Source organism: Aythya ferina (assembly GCF_964211825.1).
Source record: "Aythya ferina genome assembly, chromosome: 5".
Taxonomy (NCBI): Eukaryota; Metazoa; Chordata; class Aves; order Anseriformes; family Anatidae; genus Aythya; species Aythya ferina.
The window spans coordinates 20,269,864-20,295,809 of record NC_140301.1 but is presented as its reverse complement, the minus strand read 5'-3'; the positions used below and the strand labels follow the sequence as shown (position 1 = coordinate 20,295,809).

Here is a 25,946-nt window from a genome sequence, read left to right as displayed (position 1 = left end):
TGCAGCTACTTTTTTTTTTTTTTTTTTTTTTTTTTTAATCACAGGGTTTCATAGAGGGTGGCTCAAACATAAGTTTCCATATCACTTATTTTCAAATCTTTCTATAGACATATAACATTGTTCATGTACATGGGAATAAAAAATTATATTTGTATTACTGGAGTTTCCAGGTTTCCAGCAGCTGTTCATTTACATGTGTTGTGCATTATTTTAATCCCTCAAAGAAGTATTGCTTAGGTGAAATACTCCCTCTCTAGCACAGAAAATGAACTCCTCTCATTGTTTTTAATTTCTGATTCATAACATGGAAGTCAAAAACCACAGCATATTTGGGATATCACCAAGTTGTTCAGTATAGAACTGAGAAGTTGTTCAGTATAGAACTGAGCTACAGCTCCACCAGTGTTTTAACCACCCAGTGCCTTTACATTTAAATGGCCCCCATGCCTGTAGCATCTAAGCCCCTATGATTTGCACACTGGTAGTATCTGTTTGGGATGTGCATAAAAGAAGTACAAAAATGTTACAAGAAACAAACCTTACAAGAAAGGGTGTGCACATCTGTGTATGGGGGAAGGGAGGTTCAGAGTGATTCCTTGTAATTAAACTCTTTGTATTCCTCTTATTAAAAGCCATAGGGCCTAATTCTTTTCTTGTTGAGATCTGTTGACTTCAGTGATGGTGCTCCTGATTTACCCTGGTACGAAAAGAGACTTAGGCCCATAATCTCTAATTTATCTGTGCCTGCAGTGAAGCCAGATAATTCTTTGGAAGTTTCAGTGCCTGACTGCATTTATGATTGACTGGTGTGTTTTTCTCAACATAAAAAACTATCCACAACTGGATAGTGGGATTTACAGAGTCCCAGATTTGAATAGAACTGGATAGTGGGACTTACAGAGTCCCAGATTTGAATAGCTGTGCTCCCCAAACATCTTTATAATGGCAATGTATAGAATTTAGAGAATCCCAGCACTGTGTCCTGTTAGCATTTACTAATAAAAGGTTAGCAACCAAAATCCAGCCACCTTTAATTAGTTCTTGGACAAAAATACAACTATGATAGAAGGCAGTATAAATCTTTAGTCCCTAAGTACCTTGATCTGCAAGGGGAGATAGGAGGATAACTTCTACTGGAAGCAGGACAGCAGAGACCACTTGTCTGATAATATATGGCAGCCACAAACATTATCATGCTCTTTAAAGCTTTAAAATAGTCCCTCAAGTTTCTAGAAGGTAAAGTGCACTTGACATAAGGTCACGTTAGATGCACTTCTGGGGGGGACAGGGTCAGAACAATCAAGTATACAAAATGATAAACAAAATGTAATTTTGCATAACTTATATTTTGGTCTTTTAATATCCTGAAGGATATGGCAGTTGCTAAAAATGAAGGAGCAAATTCAGAAACTTTCCGGGGGCTCTTGAAACTGGAAGTCAAAAATGACAAGTTGCATTTCCACTGCACTATCTGACCAAGGAAATAAAAGATATTTATGACTCAGACTTAACATACCACCTGGCAGAGATGAACGTCCCATTTGAAAAAGACCTTAATCTTCTGAATGACCACTTCTCTCTGAAATACAATATGCTTTATGAAACATTCATCTTCAGAAAACTCAGAGATCTATGCAGACAGTGTGAGTGCAGTGTGGTCCAGTGTATAAGCAGTGGACTAGGACTCTGGAGACCCCAGACACAGGAGTGGCTTCTAGAAGATCACTTCACCTCACTGTAGCAGTTTCTGCTCTCACTGTATATCATCCGCTTTAGCTGTCTGTATTACAAGCTTTATAAACAGAGGGAATCCCTCCCATTATCAGCATTCAGCACAGCAGAGTTCCATACTGATGGTCTTGAAAACCTTCAAGGATCTTTCTAAGGGCTTAATTATGATCACAGTGATTTTTTTTTTCTTCTGTCCAGTTAGAATTTCACTGTTTTGATTGCACAACTCAAGGCTGCATCTTCTCAGTATCTCCTTACAGGTATGCTGTTAAGTCCCACAAAACCACCTCTTCTTGAGGTTAAACAGGCCTGATCCCACAGCCTCTCCCTACAAGGCAAGTGCTCCAACCCCTGACCATATTGATGGCCCTCTGCTGAGCTCACTGAAGTTTGTAGTTATCTTTCCTGTTCTGGGGAGCCCAGATTTGTGTGTTTTCTTACAGATGCAACCTAAAGAGTTCTTAGTGAAGGGAAATAATGACTTTCTGTGTCTACTGGTTATCCTCTTTTTAGTTCAGCCCATAGAGCAAACTGATGATTCATGCTTAGCCTGCTGTCCAGTAGGACCACCAGGTCCTTTCCAGCTTAGCCAGTTACCCAGCCAATCAGTCCTCAACCTGTATCATTGCATAGAGTCAGTCTGTCCCAGGTACAGGACTTTGCATTTGTCTTTTCATGTTGTTCAAACACATGCTCTGGATGAATGATCTTGAAGTTTAAACTAGGCTTGGGAATAGCTCGGTGAGTATACTTGCCCATTATAAGTCCTACAAAGGCTGAAGTGGTTCATATCTTTGCTCAGGGAGATGCTCAATTCTTCTAGCATTTGGAAAAGAACTTTGTAGAAATACCAAGGCAAAGAAATCACAAAACCCCCAAATACTTCATATTAACTTGTCCTGTTTCAGTGGGAAAAAATAAAAAAATAAATAAATAAAAAATAAAAAAGCTAAAATTCAAGAACTTGCAGACGCTGGCTGTAGAACGTAAGACCCAGCACAACTGCTGTTTCCCAAAATAGACAAGGCAGGAGTTTTGCCAGTCCTACATAGGGTATAATTGCTTGAGATTACAGTGGATAAAAAGTAATAGTATGCAATGTTTTCAAGATCTGGAAGCTAAAGTAAAGGTTAGAAAACCTTTACTACAGAATGTATATAAAAACCTGATAGATTTATAAAGGAGATAAAATAATTTTTAAAGATTAAGACAAGAATCCCAAATTGCAATGGTAGATATAAGGTAAAAAGAAGCACAAATAAAATTGCTACTCTTGCCTATTCATTGATAGCATATCAGAAAAAAAAAATGGAAAAGTAAGACCAGTACATCCTGCCTTCTCATCCAGGTTATTCAAAGACATCAAAGAGGAAAACAAGCAAAGAAGAAAATGTTACAGAAAATCACACAGAAAAAATCAAGAGGGATGTTGATGGCTTCAGATCATAGCAGCCCATTAGAAACTTTGAAAAACAGACCTTGTTAACTCTATCTCAGATAAAAGAAGACAAAAGCCGTTTCAGGAATGTGACCATAACAAGTATAATGGTGAAGAAGGTCTGCAAGACTATAGCAGTGACAACAGTCCTTTGTAAGGGAACCTCTGCCCTAATGAAAGGTCTATCACAGTCAATGTAAAACCTTTCATTGTTTTCAGTAGACATGGGGATTATGCCCTGAAAAAAAGCAAATGTATATGGACTAAAATCCTGACCCCAGTGAAGTAAATAACAAAAAATAGTTTCAGTGGGGTCTAGTTTTCTACTTTGAGATTTATGTTACTTATAGCTTAATGTCCTTGTGGATTAATAAAATAGCATTTTTACTCTACCTCCACATATGCGTGCATCTATCCCAAAACAGTAATGCATAGTGATGATCTCACAAGTTATTGAAGAATAAGCTTTTTTCAAACAGTAATAAAAAGAAGAAGGATATTGTTTCTATCTTGCTTCATTCAAGCTTTCAGTGATCATGCTTTTTTCACAAATCCCCCAGCCAATTGCTTGGTATTACAATTCTAGCTTATTAATGTGTTTCCCATCTTATAATGCTTCATGGTTTCAGAAATTAGAGAAACTTCTCATTTCTTCATCTTTGCTGTGTTTGTTGTATAAATTGCTGGTAGAATCCTGACAGGTATCACTTGTCATAAATCAAGTCTCTTTCACAGAGATTGTAGTTAAAATGTGCTGTAGTCTAACAGCCTGTACACAGTCCAGCATCGCGGCTCAGCTGATGGCTCAGCTGACACCCAGCACCTGGCTGAGATGTGAAAAGTTGTGTTTGAATCTGACCCCTCAAATATTGCAAGTCTAGCTGTACTGTGGCTCAGATACAGTCCCTAGCTCTGTGTAACATTTCTTCCTAAGAGTGAATGGTTGTCATATGCTGTAGGAGTATGTGTCTTCCATTTAATTGAAAAAAATTAATGATCTTCACTGAACGGTAATATCAAGTACTTGCGTTTGCAGTTCAATGAAGGTCATTAAGAAAGATGTGAGGATGTATAAAGGTCAAGCCCTCTGAAAGCAGCCATGAATATACTTTTGGACAAATATAGGAAAATGTGCCACCATTTGTAAAGGAATATGTTGCTTGTAAGAAAACTGTCAAATGTATATATCAGTATATAATATTTGCTTTTTCATTTTGAAATACTAATTGAGGTCTTAATTCAGAAACCTGACACTGACAAAAAAGATATGTGTTGTCCTCAGCTATTGCATAGAAAATATCTTATTTCTCCAGGATTTGATTTACAGCTATAAGATATTCAGTTTCTTAGGAACAGTGAGCCAGGGCAGTTCATTTCCCACAAAGCAAAAGTCTCTGATGAGTATGTTTGGTAGTACTCCCTCTGACCTACTTTATCTGGTTTCCAGTGGTTAGAATAATCCAGTCTTTCTGAAAATAAACTATTCCACATTTGCCTTTTTCATGGCTCACCTGTTTTCTGAGGGGTATTACCCCCTCAGTCTGCTTTTAAATCAGTTATATATTCATTATTTCCTTATGTATGTTCAGGAGAAAAGTCCTATTGCTTTACAAAATATTGCTTAGTGCTTTAGCCTACCAGCTGTAGTTGAACTAACCCTTTTAACTTATGCACATCAGTTATAATTTTTTACTCTCTTAATAACCTCAAACACATGAAAAACAAATAGAATGAGTTGATAATTTCTAACAGTAAAATACACTTCACATATTTTGCTATCATGCTGTGGAATAACTCTGCAATGTCAAGTAGCACACAATTAGTAAAACTGTAGGGGGAAAAAAAAGAAGTGTTTTGATCCTGAGGAATTTTTATCCTAATCAGATCGAAATTTCAATGCTCTTGTAGTGCTTAATATCTTCAATCACCAAAAAAATCAAACTGATTCCAATGTCAGGTTTTGCATTCTGGGACTGAAATAAAATGCTAAAATATACAAATGAATCTCATGTTTGTACAAGTTTATTATCATCACTAAAAAGCAAGATTGATTCTAAATTAGGTTGATAGAATGTCTGGTGTTTAGCTAATTCTTAAAGCAAGCCCTCCTGGCATCCTGATGACAGTCTAGTGTATCTTTTTGTCAAAGTATTGCAAAAGTGTTGGTCTGACCACCTGCACAATATTCCTCTCTGTCCAAATCATGATGTCCAACAAAGATTTCTACTTTGGAGACTGCCATCCTTATGTCTTTTTGACTAGAGATGGTGGTGATAAGGAGGGAAGAAGGGAAAAAGAAATAAAAAACTGGAAGAAACTGAAGCATGCAAAAAAAACAGGGTTTCGATTCATACCAGGAAAAAGGTGAAAATAGAATTTGGTTTCAGCCCATGCCTAGTGTTTGTTTTTCAGTCTTAAGGAATCACAAGGCCAAGAGGATGTATGTTTTATGTCTTTTAGCCATGCTCTGTAATCCTGCATCTGTTGCATTTGCTCCTGCAAATGTTTATGAGAGATGCTACTTTGTCTAGCTCACTTTCTGCTCTCTGACCAATGTCAGTTACTTTAGAATAAGGTGGAAAACACACTGCAGTAATCAATTATGTATGAATTGCACCCTTTTTTTCTCCATATGATACTATTATTTCATAGTTGGGTCACTGCTTAAAATATGAGAATTTATACCACTTCCTAAATTTCTGTTTTTAGAGGAGGCTTGGTAATTTTACTATTACGATTTTACTATTATTACTAATATATTACTGTTTAGTAATATTTCTATTGTAATATTGGGTTTATCCATATAAATAATTATCCATATAAATATTCAGCTATCTTAAATCCACAAAAATTTCTAATTGTTATGGTATCTTCTGGCTAAGCTTTTCACATGCTAGTTGTGTGCTGTTGGGTAAATGTTTTCTGTATGTAAAGGATATATAAGAGAGTTCATCAGAAGCATCAGATCTTTTAGATAGTTAACAAACTGGAAAACTCCATAAAGCTAAACCTTTAAGCTATTTAAACCATTGGCTGCTGAACTTGCCATTTCTTAATTGAAGAATTTTGCTTTCTGTAGCTTAGCAATATACAGTTATTTTACCTCAGATACAGTTTGCATCGATAACACTTTTGCTTAATTCCTGGTGCTATTTCATTTTCAAATTAAACCTGACTCTTTGATGCAGTACTGATTAGTATGTCCCCATTTCAGTTTGTCGTCTCTCTGTCAATAGCTCACTTTTTCTTCGTACACTTGTGCATCAGTCAGTGTAAATACTCTGCCTGCCTAAATAACACAAAATGGCCTCCACACATTTGTCACTTGCCACTAAAACAAAGGGAGAAAAGTGTGCTGTGTATGAAAGCATACTCAGGAGTTTTTTTCACAGAGAGGAAAGGTTCAAGGGAAAGCCAGGTAAAGAACATTTGGTAGTCTGGAAAAGTACTTCGAATCACAGACCCTTTACCTTCACTGGTGAGGTTCACTCCAAGATTACTGAGTCCAAAAGTGTACATTTCTTTATTATGTAAGTTAGAAACAGGGTGTTGCTCCATTGAAAATCCAGGTATGATGTAAGGATTTTTTTTGTAGTTCCTATGCTGTGAAATACTCCATCCTAAAATGAAATTCAATGAGGGTATGAAGAGGCTGTTACAGATCTTTCTAGAATTTTAGAAATACATTAGTGCTTTTCTTTTCTTTTCTTTTTTCTTTTCTTTTCTTTTCTTTTCTTTTCTTTTCTTTTCTTTTCTTTTCTTTTCTTTTCTTTTCTTTTCTTTTCTTTTCTTTTCTTTTCTTTTCTTTTCTTTTCTTTTCTTTTCTTTTCTTTTCTTTTCTTTTCTTTTTCAAAGGTCTGGGCAGTTGACCTGTTGTCTCTGAGGGAGACAGTTTTCAAAGCAAGAAGGATATGAAAATACTATCAGTAAAATGTGTAGCATATATCAAATACTTGATAATGTGCCAATAGGTCTTATTAGCACTCATTTAAAAGAACCTGTTTAAATCACATGTGGCTTTGATATCCATGAGTGATGTGGCTGGTGGTGGATCAATGTTATTTTTTGATTTCTGAAAACTTACAGAGCAAATGGGACGATGTCTAGTACTTTGGTCCAAAGGGCTTTTTGAGAATGCTCTTCCAAACATCTGAAACCTTCATACCTAACCTCCACAGACTGTTAGGTATTGGTTCTGAGATCATAAGACACTTACTTTCTTGAAAGTTATTTTGTTTTTATTTTACAAGGATTTTTGGGGAGGGGGTGGGAGGATACTGGCACTAAGCTATGAAGGCTACTAAAGCTTGTGAAGAAAGGTGGAAATTTTGTTGGGATTTTTAATTATTATTATTCTTTTTACAAGTGAAGTGAAGTGGTTTAAAAGGGACAACATGCTTTAAATGCGTCTTATGTAGTTCACTGCCAGTAATAGTGAGATGATGATAAACATCTGTAGTGGTTTTAAGGACATTTGAACATTCAGTTGTGCCATGCAACCATGACATTGTGTTGTGGATCCCTTTCCTCTAGTGATTAGTCTGACAAAACCATATTCATTTCACTCAGTACAAGCATCCAAATAGGGACTCCTAATACAGAAATGAAAGCATGTTTAAAGGGATAGTATCATCTCATGTGGAACTGACCATCTTTAATCTATGCAATTGAGAATGAAAATTAATATAGTTGCCAATCTACTTCTGTATTTTGGTCAGCCCCAGTGAAACTTCTTTTTCCTTTCCTATTCATAGAAGATGTAGCTGTGTATAGTACACTGATATATCTGGTATGGAAAGGGTTATGTTCTAAAGTCATTAATCTTACATAGATTTTCATATGACGGACATTAATATTAGTGGAGAGATGGAGGACAGATTTAAGCTTCTTGAGCAAGCAGGGCCAAATTTCTCCTCTGATGTTGCATTTTAGTAGCTGAAGGCAAAATTTGGATCTGGGATTTCATTTTCCCCTCCAGTTTGAACAGACAGAGTTCATTAATGATAATGGAAGTTCTGTCTGAAGTTGGTGTTCAAAGCGGGCTTGGGTTTCTAAAGGACCGTTTCAATATTAGCAGAAGGAAATCACTTTATGGCAGGATTGAAGTTTTAAAAGTCATGGGGAGACAGACAAATCATGAGGGAGAGGAAAAGTTAAGAAAGAGAGAAGAAAACCTAGAGAATCCTAGGTAGAAAAATCTAGAGTTTGTTTTTTCAATCCAGTTTATTATTAAATAAACTTAATTTGCTTATTTACATCCTTTCTATCTGTTAAACAACAGAAGAATTTTCTGATATGCATGATGTAAGCTTCTATAAAAGAGTGCATCTAGTGTTCACTGACTTAGATATTATGATTCTGTCATTACGTTTGATCAATACACACATAATGTTTTAAAATAAACATCCAATCTGGCATTATATATTTTTGTTAATAGTTATTGTTAAACATGCATTTTCACGATTAGAAAACTGCAATTTTAAATGATGGACCATGGGTAAATGGTATGTAATAACCATCATGAAAGGAGGATGGGAAAAAAAGATTCAGATTTTCTAAATGGCTGATTAACGATTTGAGTAGTGGTTTGGTTTTGCTTTTAGTTTTTCCCTGCAAGATTGTTGATACTTATTTTTGCCTGATTTGTCAGGCATTTATGTATGTAACATTTCCATGCTGGAAGATTTAACAATATTCCATACTGCAGAAGTAAGCAATGAATCAGTTGCTATACAAAGCATTTTTAGAGTAAAAGTATATGCTTAAAATAAGTATTCCAGGTGAATAGAGAATTTAAGTGGGAGTTTGGGTACCAGTGACGTACAGTTTTCTCTCATGACTATGAACTGCTACTTCCTGATCAACTTTGGAAAAGATGAATTTATGTCCAGCAATTATTACTGTCTAATATCTATAGCAGGAGAGCAGCCAAGGTCTCAGGTCAATGTTACTGACACAGTACACTGAATACACCTCATTCTACTCAGACACAAAAAAGATGTTCTTTGTATGGCATTCAGGCCTTTTTCATGCTGTACAGTTTAAGTAAAATATTTTCTAAAGCCTCATAGAACCGACATTTTTCTAAACAGTTACCATATTTTATTTTTTCTTAAGAGAACTGTGTTGAGAGACTTGAAGTCACCCAGAGCTGGTAAGCAATTGTCTGCAGTGATGGCAGGTAGAGCAACATGACCCATGGAGACTTATTGTGGTGGTATTCTCCAAGCAATCTGCTTGGCCCCACTTTTGACTTGGTGTTGAGAAAGCACGTTTGCACACAGCCCTTGCCTACATCCCTTCTTCTTTACCCCATGAGAATAGCAGGTACTAAATCAAAGTGTTGAATTGTACAGGTGACATATTTGCTCACAGTATGTCTACAGGTCCTCTGTCATCTATCTCATAATGCTGTTTAAGTAACAAACATCATTTAGCATTGCCAAATATTCTTCAGTACTTTTTTTTTTTTCATTGCTAAAATCCAGTCTGTGGATGCCTACTATTTAAAACATCTCACTAATTGCAAAATCTATAGAAAAGTCCTTACAACATCAAAGACTCACTTGATCCTTGGAGCTGTTATAAATGAAAAACTGTCTCTGTTACAAGCAAATAAGGCACTTAATGCACTCTTTCTGGCTGTGATGCTCTTTTTCCTGTGGGTTTTGAAAATGACCTTCCTGTAAGCATCAAGGACTGTAACTTTTCAGATAAAGAAACTTGTTCTTGTTTTAAGTCTATGCCAGGTTCATTCCCCTATAGCCCACAGTTTTCAAAAGCAGAAGAAAAAGTAATCCAGAATTTAAAAAATAATAATAATATAAAAAAAAAACCTTCTGTTTCCAGAACGAAGTTACCCTGTCAGCTTGCCTTGGGCCTTAGGTGGAGAAGTGGAGATTAAAGAGTCAGTATTCCTTTTCATGTTTCATCTGCCAGTTTTGTGAATGTAGAAGGAGTACTTGTGGCTGCAGCTAAGTATCCAACCGTGGTATTAAGTATGGCATTTTCATCCTCTTGCAGTAAATTAAAAACATTCTTATAAGTTTATTACAAGGGGAATTCAGTATCAATACCATACAGTCATTGATAAAGGTATTTCAAGGAGAAGGCTGAATAGCACAGCAGATGTAACCTCAATATTTTCACCAATTATAAAGAACCTCTTTGTGAAGCTGTGTGAATATGTAAGATGATCTCATCATTTCCTATTTACTCAATACTTACCTGAATACGCAATATAGTGTAGCTTTTAAATGCATATGCACATGAGTAAAATGTCCTTTTGTAAGAGACTTTGCTAAAAGACTGCTTTTGATATACAGTTTCTTCATCTCCTCTTCAAACTGAATTAAGCTACTTCCTTCTTCTGAAACACAACTCACTATTTAGAAGCTTTGGCTTTGATTTCTCAGAACAGCCTTACAGGAAGAAACCATGCTCTTTTTCTTTTTGTAACCATATTTCTGAAGACAAACTTGTACTGATTTATTTTGATTTTCTAACAGAAATAGGTTCCTGCAAAGAACACTGACTGTTTCTTCTTCTCCCCCCTCCTTCACTCCACTACTACAAGAATATTGCTGTGCGCAAAGCTACCAAGGAAAACTGAAATCCCTCTGTTGGGAACTGTGTACATAGCAATATATTCATACTTTGACAAAGAAGTGAGATTTTTTTTTTAGTTCTTAGCATGACATACTGTGCATTTCTTGCATGTTAACTGCTGAATTCAAACTAAGTAAATAGGTAGTGTTTCAGCAAATTTTATTCAAGTTTAGCACCCACCATTTCAGGGAATATCTATGTGCAGCTGATGTAAAGGTAACTAGTTGTAAAACATTAACCTTCGGTAATTACCTTTAACTAAAGGGTTTATAAAGATATGTATACATGAATATATAATTATATATGTCATCTCATTCCTCCTGTGTAGGATTTGTTTCATTCTCTTGTTCACAGTTATACTCATTGTAAAGTTTGCTTCTGACATGTATTCAGCTGAAAAGCCAGGTTTTTTTAAAGATTTCTCTGTATTTCCACACAATTTGGCTTAGTAACAAGATCGTTTTTTTTTCTCCTTTTTCCTATAAACATTTAACTCCCATTTACATTTTGGAGACATGCATTTGTTGGCAGAAGAAACCGAGTCTGTAAGAGAAGTCACCTTCCCCACTATTCTTACAAATAGACTGACACACCCAATCCTGCACAATCACATCTCACTTCAGTTATCTTTGCCATCCTGCTGATGTGGTCCCAACTCTCACTTTCCCAATATTGCCCTGTATGCCAGACTGGGTACTCCATGTATACTTTCACACTAGCAAATAAAAGCTTAAAACTCTATGCATTTCTCAGTGTACAAAAGTATAGGCCTGAACTCAGCAAGGGAATTGCCTTAAATACAGTCTGATTAAGTTCAGGATGTGGTCCAAATGACATTACTTTTTCATAAGCTTATGCTAAACTGAAATGTGCAATCCATTGCTAGTAACAAAAAATAACTTCACAAGCACAGCTTAGGTTGGACTAATTCTGTACTTTCATTTATTCTCAAAACCAGTAACTTTTATTAATGGACTCCCCGTACCCGCAAGCTGAAGATCCTCAAAATGAAACCGAATTTCCTCAGTAACAATAGGCTATTAGTAAAGCAGACAGATTTCTCTTCCTGTTTTCTCAAAGTTCTCATTTAATTCCTAAGTTGCTTCTTGGCAGTGTCAACAGTTAAAAATACTATAAATTAGAAAGCATTTCAATTGTTTTCATTTTTTCTGTTTCAGCACATTGAGAAATTTCTTACCAAGCTATAGAATGATCTTTCAGACCTGGGTTGGGGGCTGTCTAGTGCACTCTCAGAGGAGATAAGAACCAGATTTAGCAGCACAGCACAGCTGGTCTGCCAGAGAATCTCTTTACAGAGAGAATTTTTATATTGAATCATGGGACTTCCTTCAGAGCTTGGTCCACAAATCTCTCATATGAAACGTGCTTTAGACAGTTGCAGGGAGGAATATTCTGTATATGTGGTAATATATCTGAGCTGGCCAAATAGAGGGTGGGAATTTGCAGGTAGATGAACTTCATGTAAAGTTTATTTTCAAGACAGTATTTCAAATGTTCTTTGGATGCACAGCTACTTGGGAGCCTGAACTGTGGCTGTAGATAGTTCACATGCACCTCAGATGCATTGAATTCTTTTTCTTGAAAAAGCAAGCACCTTTTCCTTCAGAAATAACTTGCAGGGTATTAATTTTGCCTTTTTCCATAGTTCTGAAATGAGCAGTCAGTGCAGCTCATGACACAGACTTTTCCAGTAGTGCTACAACCGATATAAATGGCACTGGAGGAGGCAATGACTTGTCTAGGATGAAATGGACTTGAAAGGTCTGGAGGATCTGGGTGCCCGTAGTTACCACTGTGCAGAACTGCAGTGTCCTCTTCAGTCACTGGCTAGTGGCTCACTTTGACTTTCAAATGTGCATGTGGGCAGTTGCAAGGATTCATCTTTTACTATTGGTACAGCATGGTAAACTCCTCAGATAAAAAATGTTATAAAGAACAGGACAGTATAATTAATAGACACAGGTGCAGATAGAATTTACTAGTTTCTGCCTGCAACCATAGGTGTACAGCTTTCAAGAGAAGAGACAATATCACTCCAGACTTCCAGGCATATCAATATTACTGTCAGCTGTAAACAAGAGCATTTTGAATGTTCTATTTTACTGAAATGGAAAAGTCTACCATAATCAAAATCTACAGCAGTTTCGTCCCTTATTCTTCATAACTAATAAAGTTGGACTAATTTATGTGAGATTGTTTTCTTAAATGGGATGCAACATTGGTTTGACAGAAATGCTGGGTAATCAGTTGTTAATATTTTATCTTTATTCTGCTGTATAATGAGGTTTTGAAGCCAATGAATTATCATTGCAGAACATTTGGAGCTTGGAATGCAAAAATAAAAATATAGGGAAACTTGTGGATGTTTCCACAAATTCTGTGCTAGAATCAAACCTAGTTGACTAGATGCTGCTGAAAAACAACAGGACCCAGATCACAAGCATTTGTTCATATTGCAGCTGAACCTTACACTGAACTTTTAACAGGCACTTTTTTATTCAATAGTTGAAAAATCAGAGTTGAGGGGGGCCCTCCAAGGTAGGAGAGAATCTGTTTTTTTAGGACTGTCTTTATAAATATCTTTTTCCATAGATACATGTTGTACATGGATTTAGATATAGCTACATTCGTATGTATAATTAGGGGTATAGACATTTGGTTAACTTGAAAGCTCCTGTGTCATTTGTCACATTTATGGTAGGAACTTTAACTGCCTTAAATACTTATTCTTTTCCAAAGTGACTTTTTTCTTTTCCCTCTTAAAAAAAAAATAAAAAAATAAAAATGTACTTCATGAAACTATTGTATATGAAGCACTTATTAGCCGTAATTAAATGGACAATATGAATTTACTACATCTTTAGGACTCTGGCTTGTTCTGGTTTAGAGCAAGATGATTAATGCAAATACATATTACTTGAGATAACCATTTAGCAGCTAATTTAGCCAAATTTATTACAGCAGTTAGAGGTTTTTCATTTTAGCAGACGGAGACAAGGACATGACAAAAGCAGAAGGTGTATATGAATGCACACTGCCCTCTAGTGCACAAAGCTTTATGGGATTAGTGAGAAATGCAGACGAGAGTAAGTAACAATAGTACCTAGATTTTTTTACATTTTCTTTAAAATATTCAGCATCCTTCCTCTGAAAGATTGGTATTTCATCCCTTTTTCCTGACACCGAGGAATCAAACACAAACCAAACCCATTTCAACATGGCAATATTTTGGTTGAAGATTTACTTTAAGCATCTGTATTTTAAGCCTACTTTCTGTGAGCATATAATAACACCATTTCCCATTACTGACTGCTTTTACTTGTTTCTCTGTTTCCTAGCATATTTCAAACGTTGGAGAGAGCTGTCACTCTTTGGCTCTAGCCGAGTCACTCTGTGCCTCCCTTAGGCCTCTTTCTCAGTCTGCTGGCGGATTTACTTTGCTTCGGTAGAAAGTAAATTCTCCCAAGACTTTCCCCCTACTGACCAGTGGAGATTTGGTTCATCTGAGAACTGTAAATTCTGTTTGAGAAGATCAAAGAAACAGATGTATAAGTTCAGTAGTTGATATAGCCTGCAATAAGGAGAAATGATCAAAGCAGCAGGGGTAGAGTATCTTCCCAAACCTTTCAAATATCCAGAATCTCAAAGAGGTCTACCTAGGAGCTATGAATAAATCACATATAAATTTGCCTCTTTTTTTCTTTTTCTTTTTTACAATCTGACATTGAGTGCATTGAAAATGTCCACACAGCAATAAGTATTCTGTGAACCAAAGAGATTTGTAGTTCTTTTTACTTTTCTTCTTCCACTAGAGTTTCCAAAAACAGATTAAAATTATACTTTAAAAGCTTGTAAAACATACAACAAGTTATACTGAGCTTCAGATCCTGTGTGTCATCTCATTGGCATGCTGCATTAAACCTAAAAGAAGTTGAGCATCTTTTGCTCATACATGTGGCATGTTGAACAGTGAAGATCATTTTACTACAGCTCTAACATGCAATATATCTTGTTTCTGTTTTGTTTGTATTTTTCCTCAGTGCTGAATAAGGGTCAGTGTGTAACAAAGTATTACCGCTGGATGCAGAAGAATGGAGGTTATATCTGGATACAGTCTAGTGCAACTATAGCTGTTAATGCCAAGAACGCAAGTGAGAAGAATATCATCTGGGTCAACTACCTTCTCAGGTATGTTTTTGAGTCCTTTCTCTCACTTGAACTGCCCTCTCTGTTGCTTGACTATGCTGGTGAGACTTTTGGGGAAAAAAACAATTGCCTGCTGGAGAGAGTTAATGAGAACAACTTTTTCATATGGTCCACCTCAAAATGAATGCCATTTGGTTGAATGCATTAAGATATTGGTCATGTCTCTGTACACTGAAATATTTTTGAATTATTACACTGCTTTAGTCTTCAAATAAACCTTCTTTCATTTTATTGCATGCCTTTTGCTACCCAACCTCAGCTGAAATGTAAAAAAGATTCACGCCAACTTGCAGTGTCTGTGTTACAAAATCTGTTATGAAGTGTTGGGCACTGGTTTATTTGGTTATTGAAAATGCATAGAAGCAAACTTCCTTCAAAAACCTGTCTCTGACAGGTGTTCACCTCTCAGTCCAGAGAGAGGAATTTTCTTAGAAGAAAAGCCTTGAAATAATTTGTTCCTGTAACCATCAAATGGCATTCACCTTGAAAAAGTAAACTGGGATTCACAAACAAAAATAGCTCTTAAGACTATTTAAAATGGAAATAATGAGAGACTCTTCCTTGAGAAATTATTTTTTACTAAGCACAAGTGTTTTTAAAGGGCTGGTTACTGAGCTCAAGGAAAGACCAACAGTCAGTGAGACAGTGAATTATAAACCTGACCTTTCTCATCTGAAAATACCTTTCAGCACATTCTGTTATGTGAAAGTGTTCAATAAGATTGGGGGATTTTCTGTTTCATTCCAGAGCAGAACAAACAAACAAATAAAATTTGAAACCTTGAGATTGTCGTGAAATGCAATTGTCATTTTCTGGCCTGTTCTCCTTTTAAGTTGCTTGTCATGGTTTGTTACATTCCCTTTGATGCCATGAGAGTTCAAAGTGATGTCTAGGGGTTAGATTGTGACTTATTATGCCAAGTCCAGCAAGCCCTGAAGAGACCATGCCTGCCTAAACTTGCATGTTGAAATACTTCTGATTCCCCTCTTGGGGAATCAACCCTTTGCAGGAGAGCATTGAGGGATACTGTGGGAAGCCTTACACAGTGATAGAATGTAAACTGGGGCTTGGATGGTTCTGTCCTGCTATGTTTGAGCTTGGGCATTTCCAAATATATCCTTATCCTGCTTATTTTTTTCTTCCCTCTTCTTTAAAACAAGGTGTACACTCAACAGAGTGAAGCATTAGCTTAGCCTACAGAAGAGGGGTTGAATGCAGCATTTCAAGAGTTCAGCTTAAACCTGCCAGCTCTACACTGGAAGTGCTTCAGTGTCCCAGTCCTAGCAGGGCTTCAAACTGCCCAGAAATGTGCTCATTTTCTAACTGGAAAAGTGGGCCATAAAAAATTATAAACAGTTGCCTCTGTCCCCATTGCTGCTTTTCAGACACTGAGGGAGCCTAGTCCACAAACATTATTTTATCTATTTTCTCTACCAACAGAGCAAATCTAACAGAGAGAGAGAGAGACAAGCAGTGTGGTCTTACTCAAGGCTGCTCCCAGAACTTGATTTTTCTGCTGGCCTGTTAGAGAAAGATTAACGTCTTCAGTGAATTTGTGTTTTTAATTTAGATTTCTCCCAGTCCTGGAACCCATGAAAGATCCAAATGTCCAAACCATATTTTAATGACAGATCAAGGCATAATTAGGTCTACTCTTAGCAGGAGTACTGGTCTGTATACATTTCCATGCATTAGAAAGTATGATTCAGCTGTCTGTAAAAGGATAGACTAATTATAGTGACAAGGAGGATTAATGCTGTTCTTGTTCTAGCAACTTGTTATTCACAGTGTGAAAGCCCTCAAACATCTTTTGCTTGGAGGGGGCAAATTTGGGGACTGCCCTGGGATGCAACAGAATAAAGTCACTTTGTCAGGACAAAACCATAAAGATGGTAATCGTAAGAATGGCATTTCAATGTGAACTGTGTGAACTCTGAATTTTCACAGTACACTGTAATAGGCTGAATATGGGCACAATGTCATTGTGATAGTGTGTCAGTCACCGCTAGTGCTGCCTCACATTGTTCTACACAGGACTGCAGATTTTCTGCTCTATCACAGGGCTGGAATTTGAGCTGCTTAGAAATGCTCACCTATTCAAAAATGGTTAAAGACTTTGTTTATTTTCAACATTCCTATGCCACTTATGTATAGCTGTCTGTGTTCCCCTATCTTTGCACTGGTTTGTGAAAGGAACATTTTAGAATGTGAAAACCAAGAAAAAGCTTAGGATTTTTTTCAGTTTGTCTGGTAATGTAGCTTTTTTACATTGCAGTCATGTTCATTGCTAACAAGTCACAGGTGAGCACCACATGAGCAGATGAAGATATGATTATAATGGGTGTGTTGACAGTTCTTTATCCCTAACATATGCATCTTAACATGCACATGTGCATCTGTCATACAGTCAGAGTGGTTGCTTTTGGTTTGTTGGTGATGTGGATGCGTGTGTGCAGTGTTTTAAAAATATATATCATTTTTACTTATTTCTTGGCCAAACTCTTCAGAGCAGTAGTCATTTCCTTTAGCTCTAACTGATCACTTTCTTACTAACTTTATGTATGGTCTGTTTGATTAAACTGTTGGGAGACAGGACATTTAGAAAAACAGGTATTGAAAGGGCTCTGGCAAGGTTGATAAAGAACATTGTTACAGAGATAACTCTAATAGGCATTGGTGGTGGAAGAGAAACAGATTGAAAAAGTTAAAACACACTCCCTGTCCTTCCAGGCACAGTAATGGGATTGAAATCGAGATATTCTCTTCTTGGATGATGACAGAGTGTAGTTCTACTAGATATCACACAAGCCATGGTGTCCCACTGTGGTGTTTAGCTGCCCAGCATGGTAAAACCACCACAGTCCTTTTTGAGTAAGAAATCTTTGTTAGCTCTAAAACTTCACTAGAATGAAACAGTTTTTAAACCTGGTCAATATAAATATTTGACAAGACTATTAAAATAAACCATCATAAAATCATTGCTGTAAAGCTCTGAGGAAACAAAAGTGTGTGTGGTGTTTTTTGTTTGTTTTTTGTTGGTTTGTTTGTTTGCTTGCTCTGCTATTCTTCCTATTTATGTTCTTTGTTCCTGAACTTTGATATGACAAGAGGATAAAAACATGAAACTGCAAATCATTCAACTTGTATATATTTGCTGTCTCTTCTTCAGTAACCCAGAATACAAGGACACTCCTATGGATATTGCACAACTTCCTCATCTGCCAGAGAAAACCTCAGAATCCTCAGAGACCTCTGACTCTGAATCGGACTCAAAGGACAACTCAGGTAACACACATGGTGCATCTTTACACCCACAAAAGATCCGTATCAAGAATGCCACATGGTTGCCTTTACAATTGCTTATACTTCTCAAAAGTATATAATCTTTTAATAGCTTCAGCATTTCCACAGTATCTCCATTTCTGCAGTTTTTCTATTCGTACAGTGGATACATTCTTGCTTACATTGCACTGAACTAAATAATTGGTTCCCCAGCTAAGCTTCTTGAACAGGTGTTGTGCCTTATGCAAGGGCCCAGAATTGTAACAGTTGAATATAATTCAAGTTCTTATCTTTCAAAAGTAGTCATACTTTCTGAATATAAATCTCTACTGTCAGTCTTTATGACACTTTTTGCTGTATAAATGCTTTTTTTTTTTTTTATTAGCCTCACTAGGGGGCAGTGAAGATTGCAAAATCTGTGGGTTTTCTTGGGTTAAAAGAATTAGATTTTATTAGAAGGTATGGGTTCAAGTACTTGTTTCTGAGCTCTTTAAGTGTGGGACTTCAGCTGTTTTTTAAAAGCTAAATGTAATTGTCAGGCTCAATGTATAAATTAGTCATACAGGTGGTCCAGTGCACAGATGGTTCACACATTCTCCATTAGTTTTAAAAATGATTACCTAGGCACAAACTGGCTTTTAAAGCTGGTTTTTAAAGAGTATGGTTGCCTGTGGCCCAAGAACTGAGGATGTTTCTTCACTTTGACATAGCATGCGTTATGTATCTGATTCATCTCTCATGTCTATGATAACACTCAAAAAATATTGGAGAAAATGGATTGCATTGACATAAATCAAGCAAAAGCAAGAGGAATGCATCATAGTGTTACATTATATGATATGGCTGTCCCCTTTTCATCTTTTGCATTTATTTGTTCTCCTTTGACAGCTTGGTTTGATGGTTTAAGTCAACCTTAGGCACCTATACAGGCTTGACACCTACCACAACTGAGAATCTCTTCACCCATTCTGAGTGCTTCTTTATACTGCCTTGTTCCTACATAGCCACATAACGCAGATATGGTTACAAGTTTGCATTTCCCATGTGCACTGTAAGTTTCTCCAGGTGAGAAGTGCACATACAGTCATGACTCCTAAGGCTGACAGTACAAGAGAGCATTCTTCAAAGGTGCACAGCTTCAAAGGTATACAGCTCAGAAGATGTCTGGAAGTTTGGTAGGCAGCAGGAGCAGAGGGTTTCTCCTTACAAAAAAATAAAAACAAAAAATAAACAGAAATAGCAAGGGACCTGAAATCAGAGCAGCGTCTTGGATGCAACCAAGTTCAGATCAAGCTCTGATAAAATCCCAGGCAAATTGTTTGCAGTTTTAGACTAATTCACCCTAAGCCCACACTTAACCAATCAGAAACCGTAGTTTTAAAAATCAGTATATTCCAAAAAACAATAAATAAATAAATAGAAATTGTAAGAGAAACTCGGCCCTAAATAGAACAAAAAGCTGGCTCCAATTTAGGGTTTTGTGGCTGTTAATTTGCTTCTGTGTGTTTTGTTTTTCAATATGAAAGGTCTTAGGTCTTTCTGTTGCTAAGGACTCAAGCAAAAGTCTCTTTAAGTAACTTAAATGAAATAAATGTAAAATCCATTGCTCTGAATCCTCAGGCAGCTTCCCTGTCAAGCCTACCTGCTCCACCATTTCTGGCAAACTGTTTTGTATTGACGTGGTTCCAAGGGGTAACCAATCTTTAAAGGAAAACTGGCCCTTCCCTTCTCCTCCTAAAACAAGTATACTGAAAAGGGTAGTACTTGGCCCTGATGAGTGAAAAAAAAAATCTTTTATTTCCCAACAAAAGATTTCTGGCTGTTCTGTAAAAGACAGGGTCTCCTGAAGCCTTTCATGACCCTTTCAAACACAGTATGATAATGGAGAGTATTCTTTCTCAGAGCTGCTTTGGCTGTCTGAGTCCAGTGGACTAGAGTGTTTATCTCATCTGTATTTGAATTAGGTAGAAATCTAAAACAACTAAAAGAATTCAGGCAAGAAGAGTGACAGTTTCTCAGTGCTGTAGCTGGGCAGTTTTCAATGGCCCTTAGATGATTTGGATCAATCAAAAACTTAATTCAGTGCCTGAATCTTTTTTCTTTTTTTTTTTTTTTTCTTGCCCTTCAAGGGAAAATGAAAAGACAGTCTAGCAACGTAACAAAATTGTTTTAACTGGTTTATTCATTAAGATTTAGGCATATATGACCTGCTTCTCCTCTCACACTGGAGGAGATCGGCAGTAATTCCACTGAAGTCAGAGACACTCTGCCGCTTCAGAAGTGGCAAAGGTGAAGGAAAATGAGATGAGAGGACTAAGAATCCTCATTAGTTAATAGTGCTACATCTTGTTGCCTTCCCACTTTAGGAGAACACAGAAGTGAAAGAACAATCATCAGAGCATAATGGTCATAATGGGATTGTTCACTGACTCCTCTTTGGATGAGGCAGCTCCAGGGCTGTTGTGCTCACAGTGGTCAAAATAGTTCCTGCTGAGACAGCAGATGGAAAAGCTCCCTCTGTCAAGGTGCCTGAGATCATATTCAAAGAAATTTCAGGCCATGTAGCATCAGCTTTTAGCGTGTTTGACGGTCCTGAGTCAGAGAGATTCCTGGTGATCAAAACTCTCCCAACACAATGTAGTACGCAAATGTGGATCTACAGAAGAGAACACCTGTTGCAGAAACGTTTACAGCAATCAGATCTCATTGGTAGGTCGAAACCTGGACTTGTGCTGTAATATTACGTTCTTGTTGCTAACGGTTTGTTTCACTTTCCTTTTGCTTCAGAGGACAATGAGAACTCAAAGTCAGATGAGAAAGGAAACCAGTCAGAAAACAGTGAAGACCCTGAATCCGACAGGAAAAAGTCAGGAAATCAGTCGGATAATGAAATGAACTGCAACGATGATGGGAACAGCTCCAGCAACCAGGACAGCAGGGACAGTGATGACAGCTTTGAAAACTCTGACTTTGAGAATCAAAAGGCCCCTGAGGACAGTTTTGGCACTCTTGGCTCTATGCAGATCAAGGTGGAGCGTTATGTTGAGAGTGAGTCAGACCTGCGGTTGCAGAACTGTGAATCACTGACTTCGGACAGTGCCAAGGACTCAGACAGTGCAGGGGAAGTAAATGCCCAGTCTTCCAGCAAACATCAAAAAAGGAAGAAGAGGAGAAAAAAGCAAAAGGGAGGCAGCATGACCCGGAGAAGGCTGTCAAGCACCTCAAGCCCAAATGGACTTGACTCAGCTTTGGTGGACCAGCCCCAGCTGCTCTCGTCGCCAAACAGTGCCTCAGTGCTCAAAATTAAAACAGAAATCTCAGAACCTATCAATTTTGATAATGATAGCAGTATTTGGAATTACCCACCCAACAGGGAAATCTCAAGGAATGAATCACCCTACAGTATGACCAAGCCCCCCAGCTCTGAGCACTTCCCTTCCCCTCAAGCCAGCAGTAGTTTACATGTCTCCATTCCAGACTCTGTTCTCACCCCACCAGGGACTGAAAATACTGCCAGCCGTAAAACTCAGTTCAGCACCTCATCCAACTCAGCCTTGGCTCCTGTGTCCTCTGACCCTTTGTCACCCCCGCTTTCAGCATCTCCACGGGACAAACATCCAGGAGGTCCCACAACTTCCAACTCTTTGTTGTACACTGGGGATCTGGAAGCCCTTCAGAGGTTACAAGCAGGCAATGTGGTGCTTCCTTTGGTTCACAGGGTAACAGGAACCCTTGCCGCGACCGGCACTGCTGCTCAGAGGGTCTACACCACTGGCACTATCCGGTATGCTCCAGCTGAAGTTACTTTAGCCATGCAGGGCAACCTCCTTCCCAACACCCATGCTGTTAACTTTGTTGATGTTAACAGCCCCAGCTTTGGGCTGGATCCTAAAACACCGATGGAAATGCTCTACCACCACGTTCACCGACTCAATATGTCGGGACCGTTTGGAAGTGCTGTGAGCGGGGCCAGTCTGACCCAAATGCCTGCAGGGAATGTGTTCACGACTGCCGAAGGACTTTTTTCCACTCTTCCATTTCCTGTGTACAGCAATGGCATTCATACTACACAGACTCTGGAACGGAAAGAGGATTGAAATATGACCACATACTGTGTTCAGTGTTATACTCTGAGGCATAGACTGTGTTTTAATTTAGACCTTTAATTCTAGCACTTTGAATTTGAGCAGGTCAGCTTATTCTCTCAATATGATGGTCCGCATTTCATTCCCTTTCTCTTTAACTTGACTTATTCTTTAATGTAAAGATATTTTTTTATTTTTGCCTTCAGAGAGTCAAAGTACCAGTTGCCTGCCATTTTGTCTTCTTCTAAGATGTGTGTTTTTTCCTTTGCATCTTTATTAAGATGCCTTTAATATGTGTATGCCTCTGCCATAGAATACTCAGTGTTGTGGTAAAGAGATTTTAAAGTGACAACCATTGGTTTTACTTCAAAATGATCTTGATATGATCAAGATTAAAAGAGACAAGCATAAACAATGTGCCCTGTTTGACTAAGTCAAATGAAAAGGGGTTTTTGTTCCTAATTCCTTTAAAATAGGGGATAGTATTTTAGAATTTTATGCAGAGTTTAATTCTCTTTTTATGGTTAAGATTTTCTTACTTGCACATAAAATAATTTGGGTTCTTAAAAAGTTAATTTCTGGCCTGTGACTAGAATGTTGAAAAGTTGGACTAAATGTTAATTACTGAAACTTTAACTTAATTTCTAAAACCATGGTGCTATCATTTATTAATCTGTAATGTCTTCATACAATATGCAGCTTGTGGGCTGGGTTTTTTGAAAAGAATGTGTTCCGTACTGGTCTATAGTCGGGTGCTGCAGTCTCCTTGGTTAGTTAAGACAAAAGCCCTCATTAACATTTGCTGCAGGACTTAAAATTTTTTACCTCCAAACTAACAAGCATAGCCTCATATCAAATTTAAATGGGTCAGGAAGCCTTTTTCAAAAAGTGCTTAAAAACAAAAAACTCAATTTAATTGACGCAAGGAGCAGTTTCTTAGGTGCATATTGTTTTGCTTTATTTTTTTTTCTCAGTGTAACTGAGGCTAATTTTGCAACGTCAAATAACACTTCGGATTAAAAAAAAAATGAAGAACTATTTAACATGTTTTGTTTTGTTTTTCATTTAATATTATAGAGGGAAGGTTGTAAATTTCTTTTTGTTCTTTGATTTGGGTATTTTTTGTTGTTTTTTCCTTATTTCTAGTGTTGAAACCAATATGTTTTAAAACTAAAGAATGGGTTAATAAGCTTGAAATAGATAACTACAACTGAAAACTGCACATTAAGTAAAAGAAAAGAAATCTCCTATTTTGTCTTTGTTGCCAGAAATCACAGTGTAGTGTCAAACACTCCAAATGACTGTCAAATATAAATTCTTCTTCCACTCCATCTTTGGCAGCTGTTTGTTAAGGCATCTAATAACAGATGTGAGAACTGTAATGTGTACAATGTGTAAGTGTCCTTGGCTGTCAGTCCCATTGCAGTTTCAATGTGTGTTACTATATGCAGTATATACTAAGCTAATGTAGTTGTTTTGTCCTTTGTCTTCTCTGTGCTTTATCTCTAGTCCGGAGTGGTAAAGTCCCATTCCTGCAGTCCTAGTGAACCAGTGATTCTTGGGGGTTAGTGGTTTTTGTGTGGTGGCCTTCCTCTGTAATGTCACCTTATGCTGCTTCCACTGTCTGTATACCTTTTAATTTCTGCTGTTGCTTTGCTGTTGTGTATTCTCCAATCTCTCTCTCCCCTCTTCTCTCTCCCTGTCCACACTTCCCGTCTCTTTCTCTTCCTCTCTCTCTCTTCTTCACCTCTCAGAGATAAAAGACTCTTAACTAGCTCAAGGTTAATGGAGCCATTTTTTCCCACAGAGGAATTCTGGGTGTGACTTACTCTTCCAGTGTACCACACAATGCACTACGGAGTAATGCTCAGATATATTAAACAAATTGATGCCATATAGCCTCAGTTGTTAACATTCCCAGAGTCCCTTGTGCTCTAACCATAAGCAGAGGGTGCATTTCTTTGGTTTTCTCCCAGGTAGGCTGAGGGAGCAATACACAGAGCAATCACCAGTGAGATAGGAAATGCTTTCAAAGGTCAACCAATGTCATTTAAAAAGGAAACTGAGCTTAGAATTGTCATATATATTTGCTTATGTGTGCAATGCTAATATATTAACTCAGCTGTCCTTTGAATTTTTGATCACTCACTGTGTTGAGTCAATTCCTCCAGTAGCTTTGAATTTGAGAAGTAGATCCAAGCCAGTGGAATAATAGCAAAAGGGAATTGGATGCCACAAATTTAATTAATGAGATTTTAAAGGTTACATTCGAAGGATTTATAGGACTAAAAGAGGTGAGAAAGTTGATTGGGAAATTCAAAGTTTAATTTTGGAAGCTCTACTCTAGCTATTGAACAATCAAAGGAGTGCACCTATCAGCTACAAAGAACAGCTAGACAGCTGTTGTTGTTTTGTTTTGTTTTGTTTTTTTTTTATAAATGTTTCTGTGTTGTGTCAAAATGATTTCTGGTGATTTAAACTAACAGATAATCACAGCTGCTGTCTAAATCCATAGTGTTTAAAATTACAAAATGAAAAAAAAACTTCATTACCTGTGAAGACTGTGTCTGTGTTTTTAACTATTTCTTGTACAAATATATGAAATCTTTTATGAGGAGACTGGTGCCAAGTAGCTGAATAATGGGGAAAGGGATTCTGTTCGTATAAATCTTAGCAGTGTTACCAACTCTACAATATAAAAAAAAAAAAATTAAAATGTTAAAAAGTGACAGCTATGGTACATTTATTTTGTGTTAAGCTAACCGAATCTAACTTCTCGAGTGCCTGGCTTATTTGAAACATTTTTTTCATTGATCATTGATAATGCTGCAAATCAGAAATGTACATACTTCATTTACAACAGGGTTCTTTTTATACTTTTGTAGATTCTCATACATGTCATACATGGTTGTCTTTATGTAACTTAATTTTTTTTCATCCCGCAGGTGCCATTTTCATAATAAACTTCTCTTGGATTTGTTACTATCTGGCATCATTTCTTTCACATATAACCATCCTGACTAATGAATGCTGGTAGTATTTGTTTGAGCAGGTACTTTTTAATTGTTTTGTTTAAATAAAATTTATAAAAGAAAAAAAAATAAAAATCAAACAGGATACAGCTAGATTTTATTAACTTTTGCAAAATGAAGAAAAGAAGCTGTCAAGATGTAGGCTAAGAATGCTAATCCAAATACTACAACAAACTTGCCACCATCCTAAATTCTCAGCTACCCCAACTCATTTTCATATTGAGCATTTTTATGCACATTATCAAAGCTAAATAATGGACCTGCAACATTAACCACTATAGACAGTGTGCATTTTTTCTTGATTAATGCACACTGGAAGAGGTCAGCTTTTGTACATTAATCATTTAAAATGCACTTTATATTTTCATTTTTGTACTCTACAATGTCACAGTGAAACTATTCAGTCACATTAAACCCTACCTATCTAGGCTGCTGATTCTTTTAAATATGTTCTTTCTTTCCCCAGACTGGCAACGTGTAAGTTGTTGGTGACACATGGCTAGGCTTCCTGCCTTACAAACTGAAACGTTACCAATGTAGGAA

The 25,946-nt window shown here is 37.1% G+C and overlaps 1 protein-coding gene across 11 annotated transcripts in view; it reads left to right on the top strand.

Moving 5' to 3' along the window:
* Positions 1-25,356, top strand: part of NPAS3 (neuronal PAS domain protein 3) — a 615,258-nt gene extending 589,902 nt beyond the window's left edge. For all 11 annotated transcript variants that reach the window (XM_084521176.1, XM_084521173.1, XM_084521175.1 and 8 more), the window contains 3 exons: positions 14,839-14,986; positions 18,174-18,289; positions 21,074-25,356. In XM_084521176.1, the coding sequence (XP_084377302.1) occupies positions 14,839-14,986; positions 18,174-18,289; positions 21,074-22,383 (1,574 nt within the window). In that variant the 3' untranslated portion in view covers positions 22,384-25,356. The remainder of the gene's footprint in view (positions 1-14,838; positions 14,987-18,173; positions 18,290-21,073) is intronic.
* Positions 25,357-25,946: the final 590 nt, after the last annotated feature.